Source organism: Danio rerio, chromosome 23 (assembly GCF_049306965.1).
Source record: "Danio rerio strain Tuebingen ecotype United States chromosome 23, GRCz12tu, whole genome shotgun sequence".
In the NCBI taxonomy this organism is placed as follows: domain Eukaryota; kingdom Metazoa; phylum Chordata; class Actinopteri; order Cypriniformes; family Danionidae; genus Danio; species Danio rerio.
Window position 1 is genome coordinate 26,647,576 of NC_133198.1, and position 17,136 is coordinate 26,664,711.

The 17,136-nt window shown below is 33.7% G+C and overlaps 1 protein-coding gene across 38 annotated transcripts in view; it reads left to right on the top strand.

Moving 5' to 3' along the window:
- agrn (agrin) overlaps nt 1-17,136 on the top strand; it is a 444,147-nt gene that overhangs the window by 236,777 nt on the left and 190,234 nt on the right. For all 38 annotated transcript variants that reach the window (XR_012398373.1, XM_073938578.1, XM_073938589.1 and 35 more), the window contains 1 exon segment: nt 13,976-14,191. Coding sequence is in view for 37 of the 38 variants with exons in the window: in XM_073938578.1 (XP_073794679.1) it covers nt 13,976-14,191 (216 nt within the window). In the remaining variant the exon portion in view is untranslated.

A 17,136-nucleotide genomic window follows, 5' to 3' on the forward strand; every position in this document is an offset into this window, starting at 1 on the left:
CTGCAACCCATCTCTGGGAAACACCCATGCACTCTCATTGACACACACTATAGACAATTTAGCTTACCCAATTCACCAATAGCGCTTGTGTTTGGATTTGTGGGGAAAACCCAGAGCACACGGACAAAACCCACATGAACAGAGGCAGAACATGGAAACTCCACACAGACATGCCAACTTTTAAAATCTAAAACCAAGTGTGCTTAAAACAACCACAAAGGTAATCTGAATGTTAAAATATATCTTGAGCATATATCTTAATCAGTGTTGAGTGTAATTAAACTATCTCTGAAAACTTTAAGTTGTTACTGTTAATTGTTAGGTAATAGTGGATATACAGAAGCACAGCAGAAGAACTTTTATTTTGTCAGTAACTTATATTAAACGATTGTGGTGAACTGTATGCCGTTAAAAATTGGCGCGTTTAAGGTCTGTTTTCTTTATGAATCAACAATCTCCACTACCTAAATGATATACGCTATAAAATGGGTCTCAGAATGTACAAGAAGCACTGAATTAAATGACATTTTTTTCTGTGCCATTTCTTTAAAGTATTTACATTTATTTTACTTCTGTATTTCCATTGGAGTTTTTGCGCTAATAATTTTGACCCTAAAATGGTGTTAAAAAATTAAAAACTGCTTTTATTCTAGCCGAAATAAAACAAATAGACTTTCTCCAGAAGAAAAAATATTATCAGACAAACTTTAAAAATGCCCTTGCTCTGCTAAACATCATTTGGCACAATCAAATGGGGTTTAATAATTGTGATTTCAACTTTAGGTCCTTGAATTTAAAGTTTATAGTGTTATTTCTGTGCTGTTTTCAAAAACTAAACAACAAAAAATATATATATAAACTTTTAAATATTTTTTATAACTTTTTTTTTCATTTTAAATATAATTTAACATTTTTAAATTAAAATTTTGTACATGAACTATGACAAATAGTGCATTTTGTTAATACTTTAGAAACCGCATTTAAATATTGCCAATATAGAGTTCAACTAATTGTATTAAAGTACTTTGAACATGACTTTAAAATGGTTATTTAAAGCAGTCAACATTTTTAAAAATGACACTCAAACCATCATCATTATGACATTTTTATCTAAATATTAAGTGTAAGTGAAATGTTAAGTACAGGAAGGACTTTCATGGTGCTACATACCCTATGATCTGTATGATGGTGGTATGAATTTAAAAGGGGCTCGATTTAAAACATTGATGATTTTAAAAAGTCCTTGAATTTGATGTCCATGAAAGAGTGGAAACCCTGTTCAATAAAAAATGATTTAAAGAAGCAGAGTAGTTATATTTTGGTCATATGAATTTTTTTAGCTGAAAAATTCAAATTTTTGCCTAAAGGTTACAAATCATTTTATTATTAAACTGTTAATAACTGTTAATTAAGTGTTAATACCTGTTAATTAAGTGTTTTAGTAATGCTAAAACTCATGTTTGATTTCGATTTGATTTAAAGAATTAAGAGTATGATACTGTATGTTGAGATTTAGCGACTCTTAAAATAGCATTGATTCAAGTAATTAAAATCCTTATTGAGTGAATTAAATCACTTTTCAGATATATTAATTAGGAAAGTACTTTAAATACAATTTAGAAGTAATTCTAATTAGTAATTCGTTATTAATTACATTCAACTTCATTTAGAAAATGAGATGTTAAATGCACAGTTAAAAAGTGTAGAAAACCAGTAAAATTTCACAGTCAAAACAAAACACTAGACGTTGGAACCAAAACTGTTTACACTATAAAGCTTTTTTTCCCCCACTTCTGCTTTGTTTTGTTTATTGTTAGGACCAAGTAAAAAACTCAGTATGCAGTGTATCTGTGTAGATCTCAGCCGCTTGTTCATTGTGCTGCAAATAAAAGAGTACTTAATATGAGTTTGAACAAAGGCGCAGGTGTTACAGTGCGAATCGAACACTTGATGTGGAGTCATGCGGAATGCGCAATGATTAATAAACTACACATATGGATGAAAATCTGTGTGGTCTGCCTCACTTGAGAATTGCATGCCGTGGAAAAGCTTTCTCGTTTCTCGCTTTATACTCTCAGTGATGAAAAAGATAAATGGAACGAGATGGAATGGACTTTGGGGGGGGCTCGATTCCCTCCCCTCCTTTGAAAAAGCGTTAAAAGGAAGATGTTTCACATGCATATGCATTATTGAGATATGAATATGCATCGCTCCAACACTCAGCACCTGTCACGCTCACAGTCTTTATTTAGCATGACTGTGTGTATTGCAGTATATGGGTTTCTTTAGGGCTCCAAGTCACAGAGCATTCAGACACTGACCCCTTATAACACTGGCCTACTCCATTATTACATCTATATTTGATAATGCTCTACAGACACTAGGTTTAAATGCTTGATACTGTATGTCTGAGCGTAGCACACAACCCACAGCTACTGATATAGGAATCGGGTGAAATATGAGTCACTGTATTAGCATTGATTTTTCATTGTCATTTCTAAAAAAAAAAGTGCTTTCTCTACTAAAAATGTTTAAATGCTCCCATCTGTACTGTACACTTTGTAATTGGTTTAATTAAAGTTATGTAAAGTATTGTGTTTGGTGGTAGTTTATGTTATGTGCACTGTTAACCCTTACTGTAGATTATGCAGTAAATAACTGTAAAATAGCCAGTGTTTAGCTGTAATGAAAGAAAACAGTATTTTACTGTAAAAGAAGCAGGATTTGTATGAAATTCTGTAGTGCAAAGAATAAATCACAGTAATTTACTCTATGTATCCATTACAGATATTTACTGTCATAATAAATGGTAAATTACTGATCAACCATTACTGCCCCATCTACTCTGATGCTTTATGTTGCTATTTATATTTATTATATAATTTTATATATATTTACTGTTCAGTTTTGATATGTGAATGGTCAGTATTGAGGGGAGAGTGGGACATTGCATTGATGATAAGCTGAATTTCACTGCAGCCATCTCTGTGTTTTCTTTGGTTTCTTTTATGTTTTAACATTGAGTATCAGGAGTCGACCAATGCCACAGAGATCATTAAAAGCTAAGCATATATGGATGAAATGCATTTAAAGGCAAAAATATTCACACAGAGCAAAGAAACTGTCATAATAATTCTTATAACTTTGTTTACGTTTCTATAATTAGTCTAATTTGCCTAATTTAACCTATAGTTCAGCTTTTAACTTGCACTTTCAACTGAATATTAGTATTTTGCTAAATGACTAGTAAAAATGTGTTATTTAAAAATATATCTTAAACAGCACGTACATACATGTTTGCAGAGACTCAATGAATTTGTTTGGAAAACTTCAATTAAAGTAAGTAAAAGTGGCATTAACAGTATAGTTTAAAGACTTTCCTACATAAATGTATAAATCATGTAATTTTGGTGTTTTTTTATTATTACTACAGATTTGGGACTACATGAGGATCAGATTATTTATCATCATTTTTTTTTCTATGGATGAAGTTTGCATATTTTAATTGTTTTTATTAAACAATATGTGCATAATTGTGATAAATGTAGGCAGTTGCTTTGAAAATATGCTATGCTCCAGGGGTGTCAAACTACTAGAGGGCCGAAGCCTAGCAGAATTTAGTTCCAGCCCTGCTTCAACACACTACCTTTAGATTTAGTTTGATCAGGTGTGCTTAATTAGGGTTAAAGCTTAACTGCACTCTTCCCCTGTAGATTATGCAGTAAATAACTGCAAACTAGTCAGTGTTTTGCTGTAATGAAAGGAAACAGCATTTTACTGTAAAAGGAGTAGAGTTTGTATAAAATTATGTAATGCAAAGGATAAATTACAGTAATTTACTTTATGTACTGTGACAATAAATGGCAAATTACTGTTCAACCATTACTGTCCCATTTACTCTGATGCTTCATGTTGCTGTTTATAGAGACGTGCATTTTAAAGTCAGAAGACAATGATTTAGGCCTCACCACACTCCCACAGGCTGTCTTATTCTAAACACAAAGGTATTAGAAAAAGTTTTCAGAAAATGCTGGCTCTTTAAGGGAGTCAGGTGTTTGATTTGTTTACTGCTGAGTGTGCTCTATTCTCTGTCTATCAATTCAGATGTGAGTCTGATGTTTTAGGCTTTAAATAAGAATCTACAATGAGTAAGTAAAATGTGTTAAAATGTTTTTGAGGGTTTCTAAAATAAGGCTGTGTTTTAAGTTATATTGTTGTTATCTTGAACTGTGTACTTGAAAGCTACATTGTTAGCTAGTTAGCCTCTCCTCGCTTTTAAGTATATTTATTTATTGGATATTGCATATTGCAATAATGTACAGATGCTAAAAGTTTATGCACATAAAAACCAATAAATTCCATCACCTCAGTAAGTTAACATGTGCACAGAAATCATCACAGGGAATCACAAAAAATATGATACAAATAACTATCCAAACACAAAAGCTCCATTGTCAGGTCCCAGGTTGTGAGTTTGTTGCTGTATGTATATATATATAGAGAGAGAATATGTGTGTGTTCTTTTCATATGCTTATTTTTTCATTATTTTAAACTTTAAAAAATAAAATAAATATTTTGTGTTTTTTGCTGTTTAGTTTTTTCTTTTTTTGCATGGTCAGCATTGAGGAGAGAGAAACACATTTTACTGCAGCACTTTCTGTGTGTGTGTGTGTGTGTGTGTGTGTGTGTGTGTGTGTGTGTGTGTGTGTGTGTGTGTGTGTGTGTGTGTGTGTGTGTGTGTGTGTGTGTGTGTGCGTGCGTGCGTGCGTGTGTGTGTGCATGCATGCATTTTTTTATTTGATATGTGATTGTGATAAATGTTGGCAGTTGCTTTAAAAATATGCTATATACCATGGGGGTCAAACTCCAAGTTCATGGAGGACAGCAGCGCAGCAGAGTTTAGTTCACACCCTGCTTCAACATTACCTGTAGATTTCTAACAAGCCTTAATTAGTTTGATCAGGTGTGTTCAATTAGAGTTACAGCTTAAAGTCCCAGTCACACTGCACTTTTCTTCCTCTAGACTTCCATTCATACGCATGTGAATGCTGCAGACCTGGAATGCTAGCTCATGCAAAAAATTTCACTGTTCGCAGCATTGGAAAGTTCAAACTTGGAGATCTCTGACCTGCGAAATCACATCATGTGATTGCTTGAGACCAATCAAAGATCAAAACATGACCTGTCTGAACAAAAATTTAAACTATGGACCAGTCGCTTGTTTTTTCAATCTCTAATTATTTTGTTTAATCCCACTTCTTTTCGCAGTGCCGTATGACAGAATTTTGCATGCTCAAACGTTAGTGTGACCGCAGCCTTACTGTGCAGACCTGTAATATGAAAGATGACATTTATATCTGCTGATTTCTTAATTTTGTTATACATTTTCTGTTTTATATTTGTTTGCTGCCAAAACAATAAAATACATTTGTCTAAATTTTTATGCCTTCTATTTTTAATAACAGGTAAGAATACTAATTAATCTTAGTAAGACTATGACATACTATTAATGTGTATGCAGTACAATGCTGTGAGTTGTAACACCACAGTACAGTAATTAACTGTACACAGTTTCCAGTTAGTTACCACTACTGCTCTATTACAGTAATTAACTGGCAACACTGTTGCCAGCTACTCACTGTAATGGTTCGGTTACAGTAAATAACTGGCAACACTGTTGCCAGCCACTCACTGTAATGGTTAAGTTACAGTAATTAAATGGCAACAGTGTTGCCAGTTACTTACTGTAACCAAACTTTTACAGTGAGTAACTGGCAACAGTGTTGCCAGTATTTTACTGTAAAAATGCCCGGTAAGGTCTAACAGTGTGGTCTTTTTTTGCATTTATTAAGCCTTCACAATTCAAGCTGTTAACAAACCATTAGTCTATTAGCTTAATAAGCTACTGAATAATAGTCAGTTGGGTTTAGGTTTAGGGTAGAATTAGGGATGTAAAATAGTATCATACGTAATAACTACTAATAAACAGTTAAAATCTAAAAAAAATAGCCAGGTTATAAGACAGTAGTTAATAGAGTGGATTGTGATTTAAACTATAATGTCAGAAGATGACTTTTTATGAAACTGTAACAGTACTTTAACTTGTTTTCCCTTTAACTACAGTAACTACAGCCAGACTGAACAGCCCTATTATGCAGATTTGGTAAAATGACAAGAGTTTGATATTTTTAAGAGAAATATTTTATTAAAAATTTCATAATAGAGGTCCCTATTATTTTATTTTTGAATACGTTTTAAGGATTTTTCACCTTTGATTGAAAAGGACAGAGGAGGATATAGACAGGAAGGTATTGGGAACAGAGAGAGTAAAGGGTCGACAGAGCCGAGAATCGAACTCCAGTCGCCATGAGCACCACGGTACTATATGTGGCACACTTGACCACTAGGCTATTGGCATTGCTTTAAGGTTTATTAATAAAGTCTTTTAATCTTAGCAGTTAAAATATGTCACCTAAAAGCAAGAAAGTGACTGGTTTGAGTCCCAGCTGGGGCTCCGGTTTGCATGTTCTCTCCAGGTTCATGTGGGTGTCCACTGGGTGTCCCCCCACAGTTCAAAGACATGAGCTATAGGTAAATTAGATGGACTAAATAGTCCGTAGTGTATGATTGTGTGTGTGCATGTGAATGTGAGAGTGTATAGATGTTTCCCAGTGCTGGGTTGCAACTGGAAGGGCATATGCTGTGTAAAAAACAATACCGGAGGAGTTGGTGAATTATTCTGCTGTGGTGACCCCTGATAAACAAGGGACTAAGCCCAAGGAAAATGATTGAATAAATGTTATACATTCTTAAGTCTCATTCTCATTGTTGAGTGATAAATGTAGATGCTTAGGCTGATTTAAAAGGGTTACATGATTTACAGTAATTACAATAACATTTTGCTTAGAACTTTTGTAGTTACAGTAGGTACCAAAAATGACATGATAACGAAAAAAGCAAACTTTATTTTTGAGCCTTCACTTTTAATTTTTTCTTCTGAACATTAATTTATACAGTGTGGGATAATAGGAATAACAGCAGAGTGTTTAATTAGTCTCCAGACAGGCCACTGAAGAGCTTGCGCCTCCAGGAAGTGGCGTCCTTTGCAGCACAATCCCTCTGAGATCCGCAGGCTTTTACTGAGTCTTTATGACTGTGTCCTCAAGTTGTTGGTTTTGACCTGATTTACTCAGAATCAACAAAGAGCAGAGCTGCCACACTGCCGCGCTGAATCTCAAACAGACGCAGAGGTGACAAGCACTGTGTAAGAGACAACAGTGGGCAGGTGTGCATGTCGGATTGACAGTCTACTCTCCATGTGGCTCATATTCATGTGTGGACATTTTTGCACATGGTCTACCTGTGTGTTGGTTGTTGCTAACTGATTGATATATATATATATATATATATATATATATATATATATATATATATATATATATATATATATATATATATATATATATATATATTTTTTTTTTTTTTTTTTTTTTTAAATGCCACAAATGTTGTGTCCATGATGGCTGTCAGTCAGTTTGTGGCAGCTCTGTGGCAGTGTTTTGATGGCTGTTGTAAAAAAAAAAAAAATGTAACATTGAGACCATGGTAAGAGACTTATAATGATAGAAAATGAAAAGAAAAATGTATCACTTGTGCACTCATCTAACATGTTTGCTGTTGGTTTAACCCTGTAAGGCTCACTGTTGCAGAACACTCAGCTGCTGCACCTGGCACCGTTTGCATTTCACATCTAACATCTAAATTAATGCTTAGGACTGTTTAACTTACTATATTTTGATTCAATTATATTATCTATAATGGAAAAGTAACCATATGAAATAAAGTCACAACAGTATTTTACCAGAAATTCATCTGGCCATTACATGTGTATGTGTTTTACTGCTTATTGGCTAATGCAGTTGACCGCAAAGGGTACCTTTGACCAATGAAAAAGCTTTCGACACGGCCCTTACCTTTCTTTTTCTTTTATATTTTTTTCCTTTTCTTTTTTTTACCATTTCTCTAATCTGCAGATATCATATCCTCAAAAAAAATTCCATTTAGGCGAAAGTGACATGTTGGATGTTTATTCAGGATGATATCTTCTAAATGCAAGTTATGTCACATTTGGCAATTTTCTGTAAGGACACTCGCTTCAACTGTAGATATCCTTAAGCCTAGATGACAGATTCTGAAATCTAAAAAACTTTTCATCTTTAAATTTTCATTTAACAAAGACTTTTAATATTTAAATGTTTAATATTTCACTAATTATTTTACTGAATTTAGAGATTGAATTGGTGTCACAGTACAAATATCTTGAAATTGTAATTGATGAAACACTTTCTTTTAATTCTCACATTCAGAAATTAGTAAAAAAAAAAAAATCAAAAGTGATTTTAGGCTTCTATTTTAGAATTAAGAACTGCCTTTTTTTGGTTGGTAAAAGAAGCTGGTTGATAGAACATTTAAGTTGATATTGGTCTATGGTGATGTTGTCTATATGCATGCTTAGTCTCAGAGTCTGCATGCATTGGATACTGTTTACCATGGTGCATTAAGATTTATAACTAATTTTAAATCCCTTACTCATCATTGTGTGTTGTATACTAGGGTTGGTCTGCTTTGTCCATTCATAGGCTCAAACATTGGCATATCTTTGTTTCCAAATCTAAATTCATCATATCTACAGAATTGCATATGTAAAAAAAACTGTTCTTAGCTATGCCCTTCGGTCACAGGATTTTCATTTACTGTCTGTTCCTAAAGTGCAAACTGAGATGGGAAAAAAAAGGCTTTTAAATACACAGCACCTTTTGCATGGAGTATTCTACAAACAAGGTTGTAGTTTAAAGAATTGAATTTACTAAAGGCTTTTTTTAAAAGAGTATAAATGATTTAGAAATTGAAATGAGGGCTTTTAGATGTTTTGAATAGTTTGTTTGTCAATGTGTGATTCATGTTACTGCCAATTGTTTTTTGTTTGTTGTCTATTAGACCCATGTCACATGTATATTGTCTAATCTTGGCCAGGGCGCTCTTGTAAAAGAGATTTTTAATCTCAATGTGTCTTTCCTGGTGAAATAAAGGTTATATTAACTGATTGAATAGAGTATCATTGGGGTCTTACAAAGTCTTTAAATGTCTTAAATTTCAATAAAAAATAAAATAATAAAACTTTAAGCCTTAAAAGGTCCTAAATTCGCTAAAATATAGTCTTGTAGGTCTTAAATCATTTTAAACGGGTCTTAATTTTTCTATGTGCAAGTAAAGCTACCCAATCGTGCCAACACCCAATGACCAATAATATCAAAACTTTTTTTTTTTTTTTTTTTTTTTTATTGCAAAGAGATACAAAAACTGCTGTTAGACATCAGGTAAAGAAAACTAAAGCTCCACATTCCTTTAAATGATCTTCCATTCCAATACAGAACCTATTCCAGAAGTAACCGGCCATAAGAAAAAAAATCCTTAGTGTTTAGCTCTGTTTAAATTTTCATTCCTTATGGTCTTGAAGAACCCTTTTAAAAACAACATTCACTTATTGCATCCCTCTGAATGTAAGAATAACTTAAGGTTAAATTTAGATGGTAGGAATCAGGTTTGGATTATATTTTTGGACAGGAATGATGTTGCTGGATAAACAAAATGTTTGTATTGAGGACTGCATCTGAATCTGCAAAATCAGGAGGTGCACTGACATCCAAATGCCTCAAGCTCATGTGTGGACACCTTTGCACATTCGGCCACTGATAAAAAAGGCCCATTTTGTGTCTGTCTGTCATTCTGTGGCAGCTCTGGGTTCCTGCCATAGTGGACCCTGCCTGAGGGAATTATGGAAGTTTGTGTTTTGATGGCTGTTGTGAGACAGGAAAGCAATAGAACGAGACCGTCTCAGAGGAGTTAACACAGATGCTCACCTGTCAGTATCAGAAGCGAGGGAAAGTTGTGTGTATGTGCTTGCGTGTTCTTGTATGGAGTGAAGTCAGTGATCAGGAACAGCTAGACAGATCCTAGAGCATACCGAGTGGTCATGCCACCCTGTCTGGACCTGTTCTGCTAGTCTGTGATAAGAAAAGAGAAAGTGTTTTTTTTTTTTTTTTTTTTAGATCAATCATAAGAGAGCAGGTCTTCTCAGTAGAGAGCTTGTTTTGAGGCTGTTCTTGCATTGATTTGGAATAAAATGAGGTAGTATTTCTCAGTAGACGGGAGGTTTGAAATGATAGTTCACGCAGCAACTCAAATTCTGTCATTTTCTTTATGTTGTTCTAAGCCTGTATCGCTTTCTTTCATCTGTGAAGCACAAAGGAAGAAAGATGGGAGACTGTGTCGTTTGCTCTTTTTCATGCAGTTAAAATGGACATTTTACACAGATTTTGAAAGGTTATTGCCTGGTTATCTTGTTATTATGTTTCGGAAAACTTGTTAATTCTATTAAGTATGTGTTCAAATTTTCATCAGTTTATTTAAGGTTTGTTTTTGTGAGGTTTATACCTCTCAATTAAATTCAAATTGTTTATGTTCTGATCAAATGTGCTTGGTTGTATACTTTATTAATAATGTCATTTTTGTAATGCATTGAGCCACATTCATTCTGATGGTGTATATCTACAGGAGGAACACATTAATTGCTTTCAAATACTAATGCAAACATAGTACCCACTTCTAATGATATCACTCAATTGAATGGCCGTTATCAGTGGATATTAGCTGATAGATATGGGCCAGTAGGGGCCTTCTAGACATAATGGTAGGCTCAGAAGGGTGTTATCATCCATCCACATGGTTAATCAGGTATACTAATAGAGAAGACTCCAGATCCAGATCTGTTTTTACATTACTGTAACAGTTGGATTTACAGTTGGGGTAGGGATAGACGTTAATAAAAATACATTTAATGGGAAATTTAATGCATAATATAAATAATTTTCATGGTTAATCAGCTATACTATTAGAGAAGACTCCAGATCTAGATGTGTTTTTACATTACCCTGACGATTGGGTTGAGGGTTGGGGTAGGGATAGACGTTAATAAAATACAAGTAATGGGAAATTTAATAAATAATATAAATAACTCTTGTTAACTTCCAGCCACAGCAATATGTGATCTATAGCTGATTAACTATGTCGATGGATGAAAACAGCCTTCTGAGTCAACCAGTAGGCGCAGAAGGCCCCTACTGGCCCATATCTATCCATTAAATCAAGTGATAACATTAGAATAGGCTAAACATAGTCTGTATTAGTACATTGTAGGGCACTATATTTATGACATGCAGGCATTGTATGACAAAGTTTCAGATGACTGTTTTATAGTCTACTTCAGCTAGTAAAGCTGTCACATTTTGGACCACATTAAATAAGATTATAAATAATATATAAATTATTTTAAATAAATCAAATAAACTCTGGGTGCTCCGGTTTCCACCTCTACTCAAAGACATGGTCTCTAAGTGAATTGGGCAAACAAAATTGTCCACAGTGTGTCAGTGTATGTTAGGGCTGCATTATATTTTTCTGTGTTAAATATTGCCATATAAATAGAGTTTAGATAGTTGGAAAGCTCTATTTGACGGATTTCAGGGGAGTCTAAAAGTAATCAGGTACTGAAATTAACGTTTGCAATGCAAAAATACTTAGATCAAGAAAATTTTTTTATTTTTATTTTTTAATTCAGATGAAATAAGGAAAAATTAAGAATTTTTCCTTAAAACAAGTTAAATTATCTGCCAGTGGGCTACATGAAATAATCTTGTTTTCGACTAGAAACAAAAAAAATAATAATTCTAAGTAAGAAAACTTTTTTTTGTTGCATAAATCATATAAATTCCATATAAAGTGATTAAATACAAATCTGTAGCTCCTGGTCAACTATAATCCACTTAACATTAACATTGCAAATCTTTGCGATGTGACTATTTCGGATACGCACATTGTACATATATGAAATATGTGCAGTTCTAGTGTGTGTGTGTGTGTGTGTGTGTGTGTAAATGAGTGTGTATGGGTGGTTTTCAGTACTGGGTTGCTGCAGGAAGGGCATCTGTTGTGTAAAACATATGCTGGAATAGTTGGTGGTTCTTTCCGCTGTGGCGACCCCTGATAAATAAGGGATTAAGCTGAAGGAAAATGAATGAATAAATCAAATAACAAATAAAGAAAACCACTCACCGAAAATATGTGTGCACAACATGCTACAGTAGGTTATTTGATAATTGTAAGAAATAAATCACATAAAGTTTTATTTTGCCACCTACTGGCTGTCGTAGTGTCATATACTTGTCATCTTAACTAGCTATAGTATCTTTACAAAAATCTGTTTATTTTTGTTCTTGAAAAAGAATATCCTAAGAATATAGCTATATTTTTCCAGTATCACAGTGTTTTTCCCCTCTGATTCTAACATTCCTGTGATTTCTCAACAAGAAAAATACTAAGAGATTGATTATGTTGTTTAGAAAAGTGAATTTGCCACAATTCCCTCAGCCATTGTATTAGAAACATTGAAGCAGAAGGATTAACCACTGTTCTGTAATTGAATCTGCAATAGTGTTTGTATTAAGGCATGTGGGAATGCAGTAAATAACTTTAAATGATTATTGTTTTAGTTTCTGAACTTTTGAACAGTTTTCAAGCATCAAAAAGAACACAAAATCATTGTGAAACTATTATAAATGAGGACCAACCACCTCATGCTCTCTGTTCAAAGTTGTCTTAAATAAAACAATAGCTTTGTGTGAAAAACAGACTAAAATTTAATGAAACTGAATCTAGGTCATGAAAGTTGAATCGATCAGAATTGGATCTATGAACTGGATCAACTGATTTATATATATATATATATATATATATATATATATATATATATATATATATATATATATATATATATATATATATATATATATATATATATTATGGAAGTTAATACGTTTTTAATTCAGGGATATATTCAATATATATTCAAATTCTATATAGAAAGAGATGAGATGTATAAACCTCTAAATGCGTCCTAGATTTTTTCTTTTAAAATGAGGATGTTTATCAGACTCCAATGTGGGTTTTAGTAATATCACTTTTATGGCAAAGAAAAAGTCCTTTTCATGGTCTTTTAAGTAAAATAACTCAACATAAACAAAGGAGTCTGAGGAAGAATATTAATTTTCGTCGGAAATTTTAGACAGCACTTAGAGGATTTTGCATTTGAACTCTTAATATCTTCTTTTGTATTAAACATAGAAGAGACTCAAGCATGTTTGGAACAAGTCCACGATGACAGAATTCTTTCACAAATTGGACATTGATCCTAAACCCTATGAATACGTCAAGAAAATTGTCATTGAGTCTAACCTGTTCAAATAAAAAATGTAATAGTGGGAAAGTCATGTAAATTTGTACATTATATATCGTTATTACAAAAAAAAGGTTGCACAGGTACTAATTAACATGTATTAACAACACAATACAAATCCCTTAATGCTAAAAAATTTGCCATGAGGTTGTGTTGGTAACATGACTAATTTCAGTGAATAATGGGTAACATTTTTGATCTATTTATATGATCCTAAGACTTCAAAGCACTGATTGGACCATTTTCAATGTACTTCTGTGTTCTTTTTGATGTTTCAAAGCTGTTCTGTGTTCCACAGGTTAAAAATGTTAAATTACGTCAATTTTCTTTTATGAATGCACTCTCAAGAACCATGTCTTCCAAGCTGAGTGCTCGTGTCGAGACAGTGCTTTCATTGATTCAGAAAAAGAAAGCAGCTATAATAATACTGTATGTCTCTGTAGACAGGAGCTCTAAAGGTCATGTGTTAAATAAAAGAGTTTTTAAACTGAACGCTGATTTGCATGAGCTGTTATACAAGGGTCTTTTGTTATGCCCTCATATGACTGTAGTCTTGTTTAACGCTGCTTTTGTCACATGTTAGTTGCTTTCTAAAATTGATCCTGATGTCTGTGTCTCCTTAGGTTGCAGAGGGAAGTTGTGCGGATTTGGAGCGGTGTGTGAGAGAGACCAAGCTGACCCATCTAAAGGAGAGTGTGTGTGTAAGAAGATTGTGTGTACATCTGTGGTGGCGCCAGTGTGCGGATCTGACTCCTCCACCTATTCCAATGAGTGTGAGCTGGAGAAGGCTCAGTGCAATACACAGAGACGCATCAAGGTGATGCGCAAAGGCCCCTGCGGTAAGTCTAGTCACATTCGATACGCAAGCTGGACTTGTGATGACTTTTGTTGTAAGATTAAACTGAAAACTCACTCAGAAGAGTCCTTCATGGATCCTTACTTTCCAAACTTTTCTCCCTTGCTGTGGAACATAATAATTTTTTTTCTAGAAAAAGTCCTGCTTAGTTTAGTTTAGTTTAGTTTAGTTTAGTTTAGTTTAGTTTAGTTTAGTTTAGTTTAGTTTAGTTTAGTTTAGTTTAGTTAGGTTTAGCTTAGTTTGGGTGACACCGTGGCTCAGTGGTTGCCTCACAACAAGAAGGTTGCTGATTCGTGTTCCGGAAGGGTAAAATGGCGTTTCTGTGTGGAGTTTGCTTCTTCTCCCCGTGTTTGTGTGAGTTTCCTCTTGGTGCTCCGGTTTATAGGTGCGCTATAGGTAAATTGAATAAGCTTAACTGGCCATAGTATATGTGTGTGGGTATGGGTGTTTTCCAGTGCTGGGTTGGAGCTGGAAGGGTATCCGCTGTGTAAAACATATGCTGGATAAGTTGGCGGTTCATTCCACTGTGGCGACCCCTAATAAATAAAGGTACTAAGCTGAAGGAAAATGAATGAATGAATGAATGAGTTCAGTTTAGATTGGTTTGGATTGGTTAGATTAGGTTATGTTAGGTTATGCTTAGTTTAGTTTAGTTTAGTTTAGTTTAGTTTGGTTAAGTTAAGTTAAGTTAAGTTAAGTTAAGTTAAGTTAAGTTAAGTTAAGTTGGGTTAGGTTAGGGTAGGGTAGGTTAGGTTTGGATTGTATTGGTTTGGTTAGGTTAGGTTAGGTTAGGTTAGGTTAGGTTAGGTTAGGTTAGGTTAGGTTTAGTTAGCTTTACTTTGGTTCGGTTTACTTTACTTTAATTTGGTTAAGTTAAGTTAAGTTAAGTTAAGTTAAGTTAAGTTAAGTTAAGTTAAGTTAAGTTAAGAGTCAAGCATTGTTTCCCAACCATGTTCCTGAAGTCACACCAACAGTACACATTTTCAACTTCATCCTAATCAAACACAGCTTAACCAACTCATTAGAACATTTGAAGAGACTCCAAAACCTGAAATAAATAGGTCAGATAAGGGAGATATTTAAAATATGGATTGTTGGTGTGTTTTAAGGAACAGGGTTGGGAAACGCTGGTTTAAACTACAGAATATTTTATAAAATGTATGAATTAATCTATCAGACTATTTGCCAAAATAAATATATTTTACAAGAATATTTTACAAGAAAAAAGGCTAATGGTATTTAAAAAATAACATTTAGTGAGGTACTTTTTATTTTATTATTTTATTACTGTTTATTGATATTTTTATTTATCTATTTAAAATAATTGTTTATTGTACATATATGGGATTTAAAGTCTTGACACATTTTCAATGACTCACACTTGCTTTTTTTAAAAGCATTTTAAGCATTTTTGATACACATCTCAAACACCTGTTTTTCCACTTGTTATTATACCTTTCCACATTTTTGAATCCTGATATGAACAGACAATCTGTGACATAAAGAATACAAGTCTGTTCATCACGTACGTTCCAACCAATTTCATCCTATGAATGATAACTACGTTTTCTCGTGCCTGTGGACCGGTCCAGCGTGAAGCATAATTTTGTGATTTGCCAGAACATGTTGTACAAACCCTTCAAAAGAGGTGTAATTAGCCACATCACATGCTGTCCTGCAGGAAATGATCAGGCCTGAGGAATGAGAGCTCCGGCCTAGCAGAACTCCAGCCTTCGTTCAGAAACGCATTAAAGATCACACTGTCCCGGTGTGTTAATGCAGTTGAACTTCGGGCTCCATGCTAATAGACGGCGGCTCCACGGCAGGGCTTTAATGGGCAGGAGCCTCCCTGCTATTGCGCTAATGAAATTGAGAGTGTGGCTATCAGGGGTCACATCTCTCTCGCTCAAATGGGATCAGCAGTCTTAGATAAGGGCCAGATCTGTGTTTCTCCTGGGCAGAAAGGGTGAGACTGAAGCTGGGAGTTAAGTTAGAGGCTGTTGTTTGTTTATTTTTTTGGCAGGTTTTAGTTGAATGTGTATTTAAAATCAAGCCAAATTAACCTGTAATAAAACTTTTATTCTTGATACATAAAATAGTAACAGAGACACCAATATATATTACAGATATCTTGGATGGCCTGGAAGAGAACACAAACAGAGCCAAAAATTAGCCAAAAAGGGACTAGACTTTACTTGAATGGTGTGTTTATAGGACATATTCATAAGTACATTCATAGACTATTCAGAAATCATAAAACTTTTATAATCATCATGAAATATCTCATATAAAAATGTCATATGATTGAGATTTTATGCATGCTTATGACAACTGCCCTTAAGTGTCATTCACTCAGTTATGCCATTTTAAATGCTAAGAAGACATTGTTTGAGATATCTTTGTTATGAAACCCTGACATAAATAGACATCATAACCTGTCTTTGTCTTTGTCATGACTACTTGACATTATAAAGACAACAAAACCAGTCAATGTCTTTGTCTTGACAAGTTGACATTACCAACAAATACAGTTTAATGACAAATGCATTTTGTTTCATTGAAAAAAGTTGATCATAAATATATTGAAGACAATTATTTAGCACAGATTAATGACTAGCAATATTGTATTGGTTATGTCAAGTTGTCATGATATAAACATGTTGTGATGTATTTGTTTATGTAAAGTTTTCATACGAAAGACAAATCAAACAGTGAGTACATATACACATACATATAATACCAATAATCCAATTTTAATACGATTAAGACATTACCATGTAAACAGCTATTCTTAATTAATATAATACAATTCAGGTCACAATAGAACTAAACTAAAATTTAATTAAGACATGTGGATTGTGCCTATTTTAGTCGCATTATTGAAGTGCAGTACAGACATGTAAACAACTTAATCAAACTATTACCATC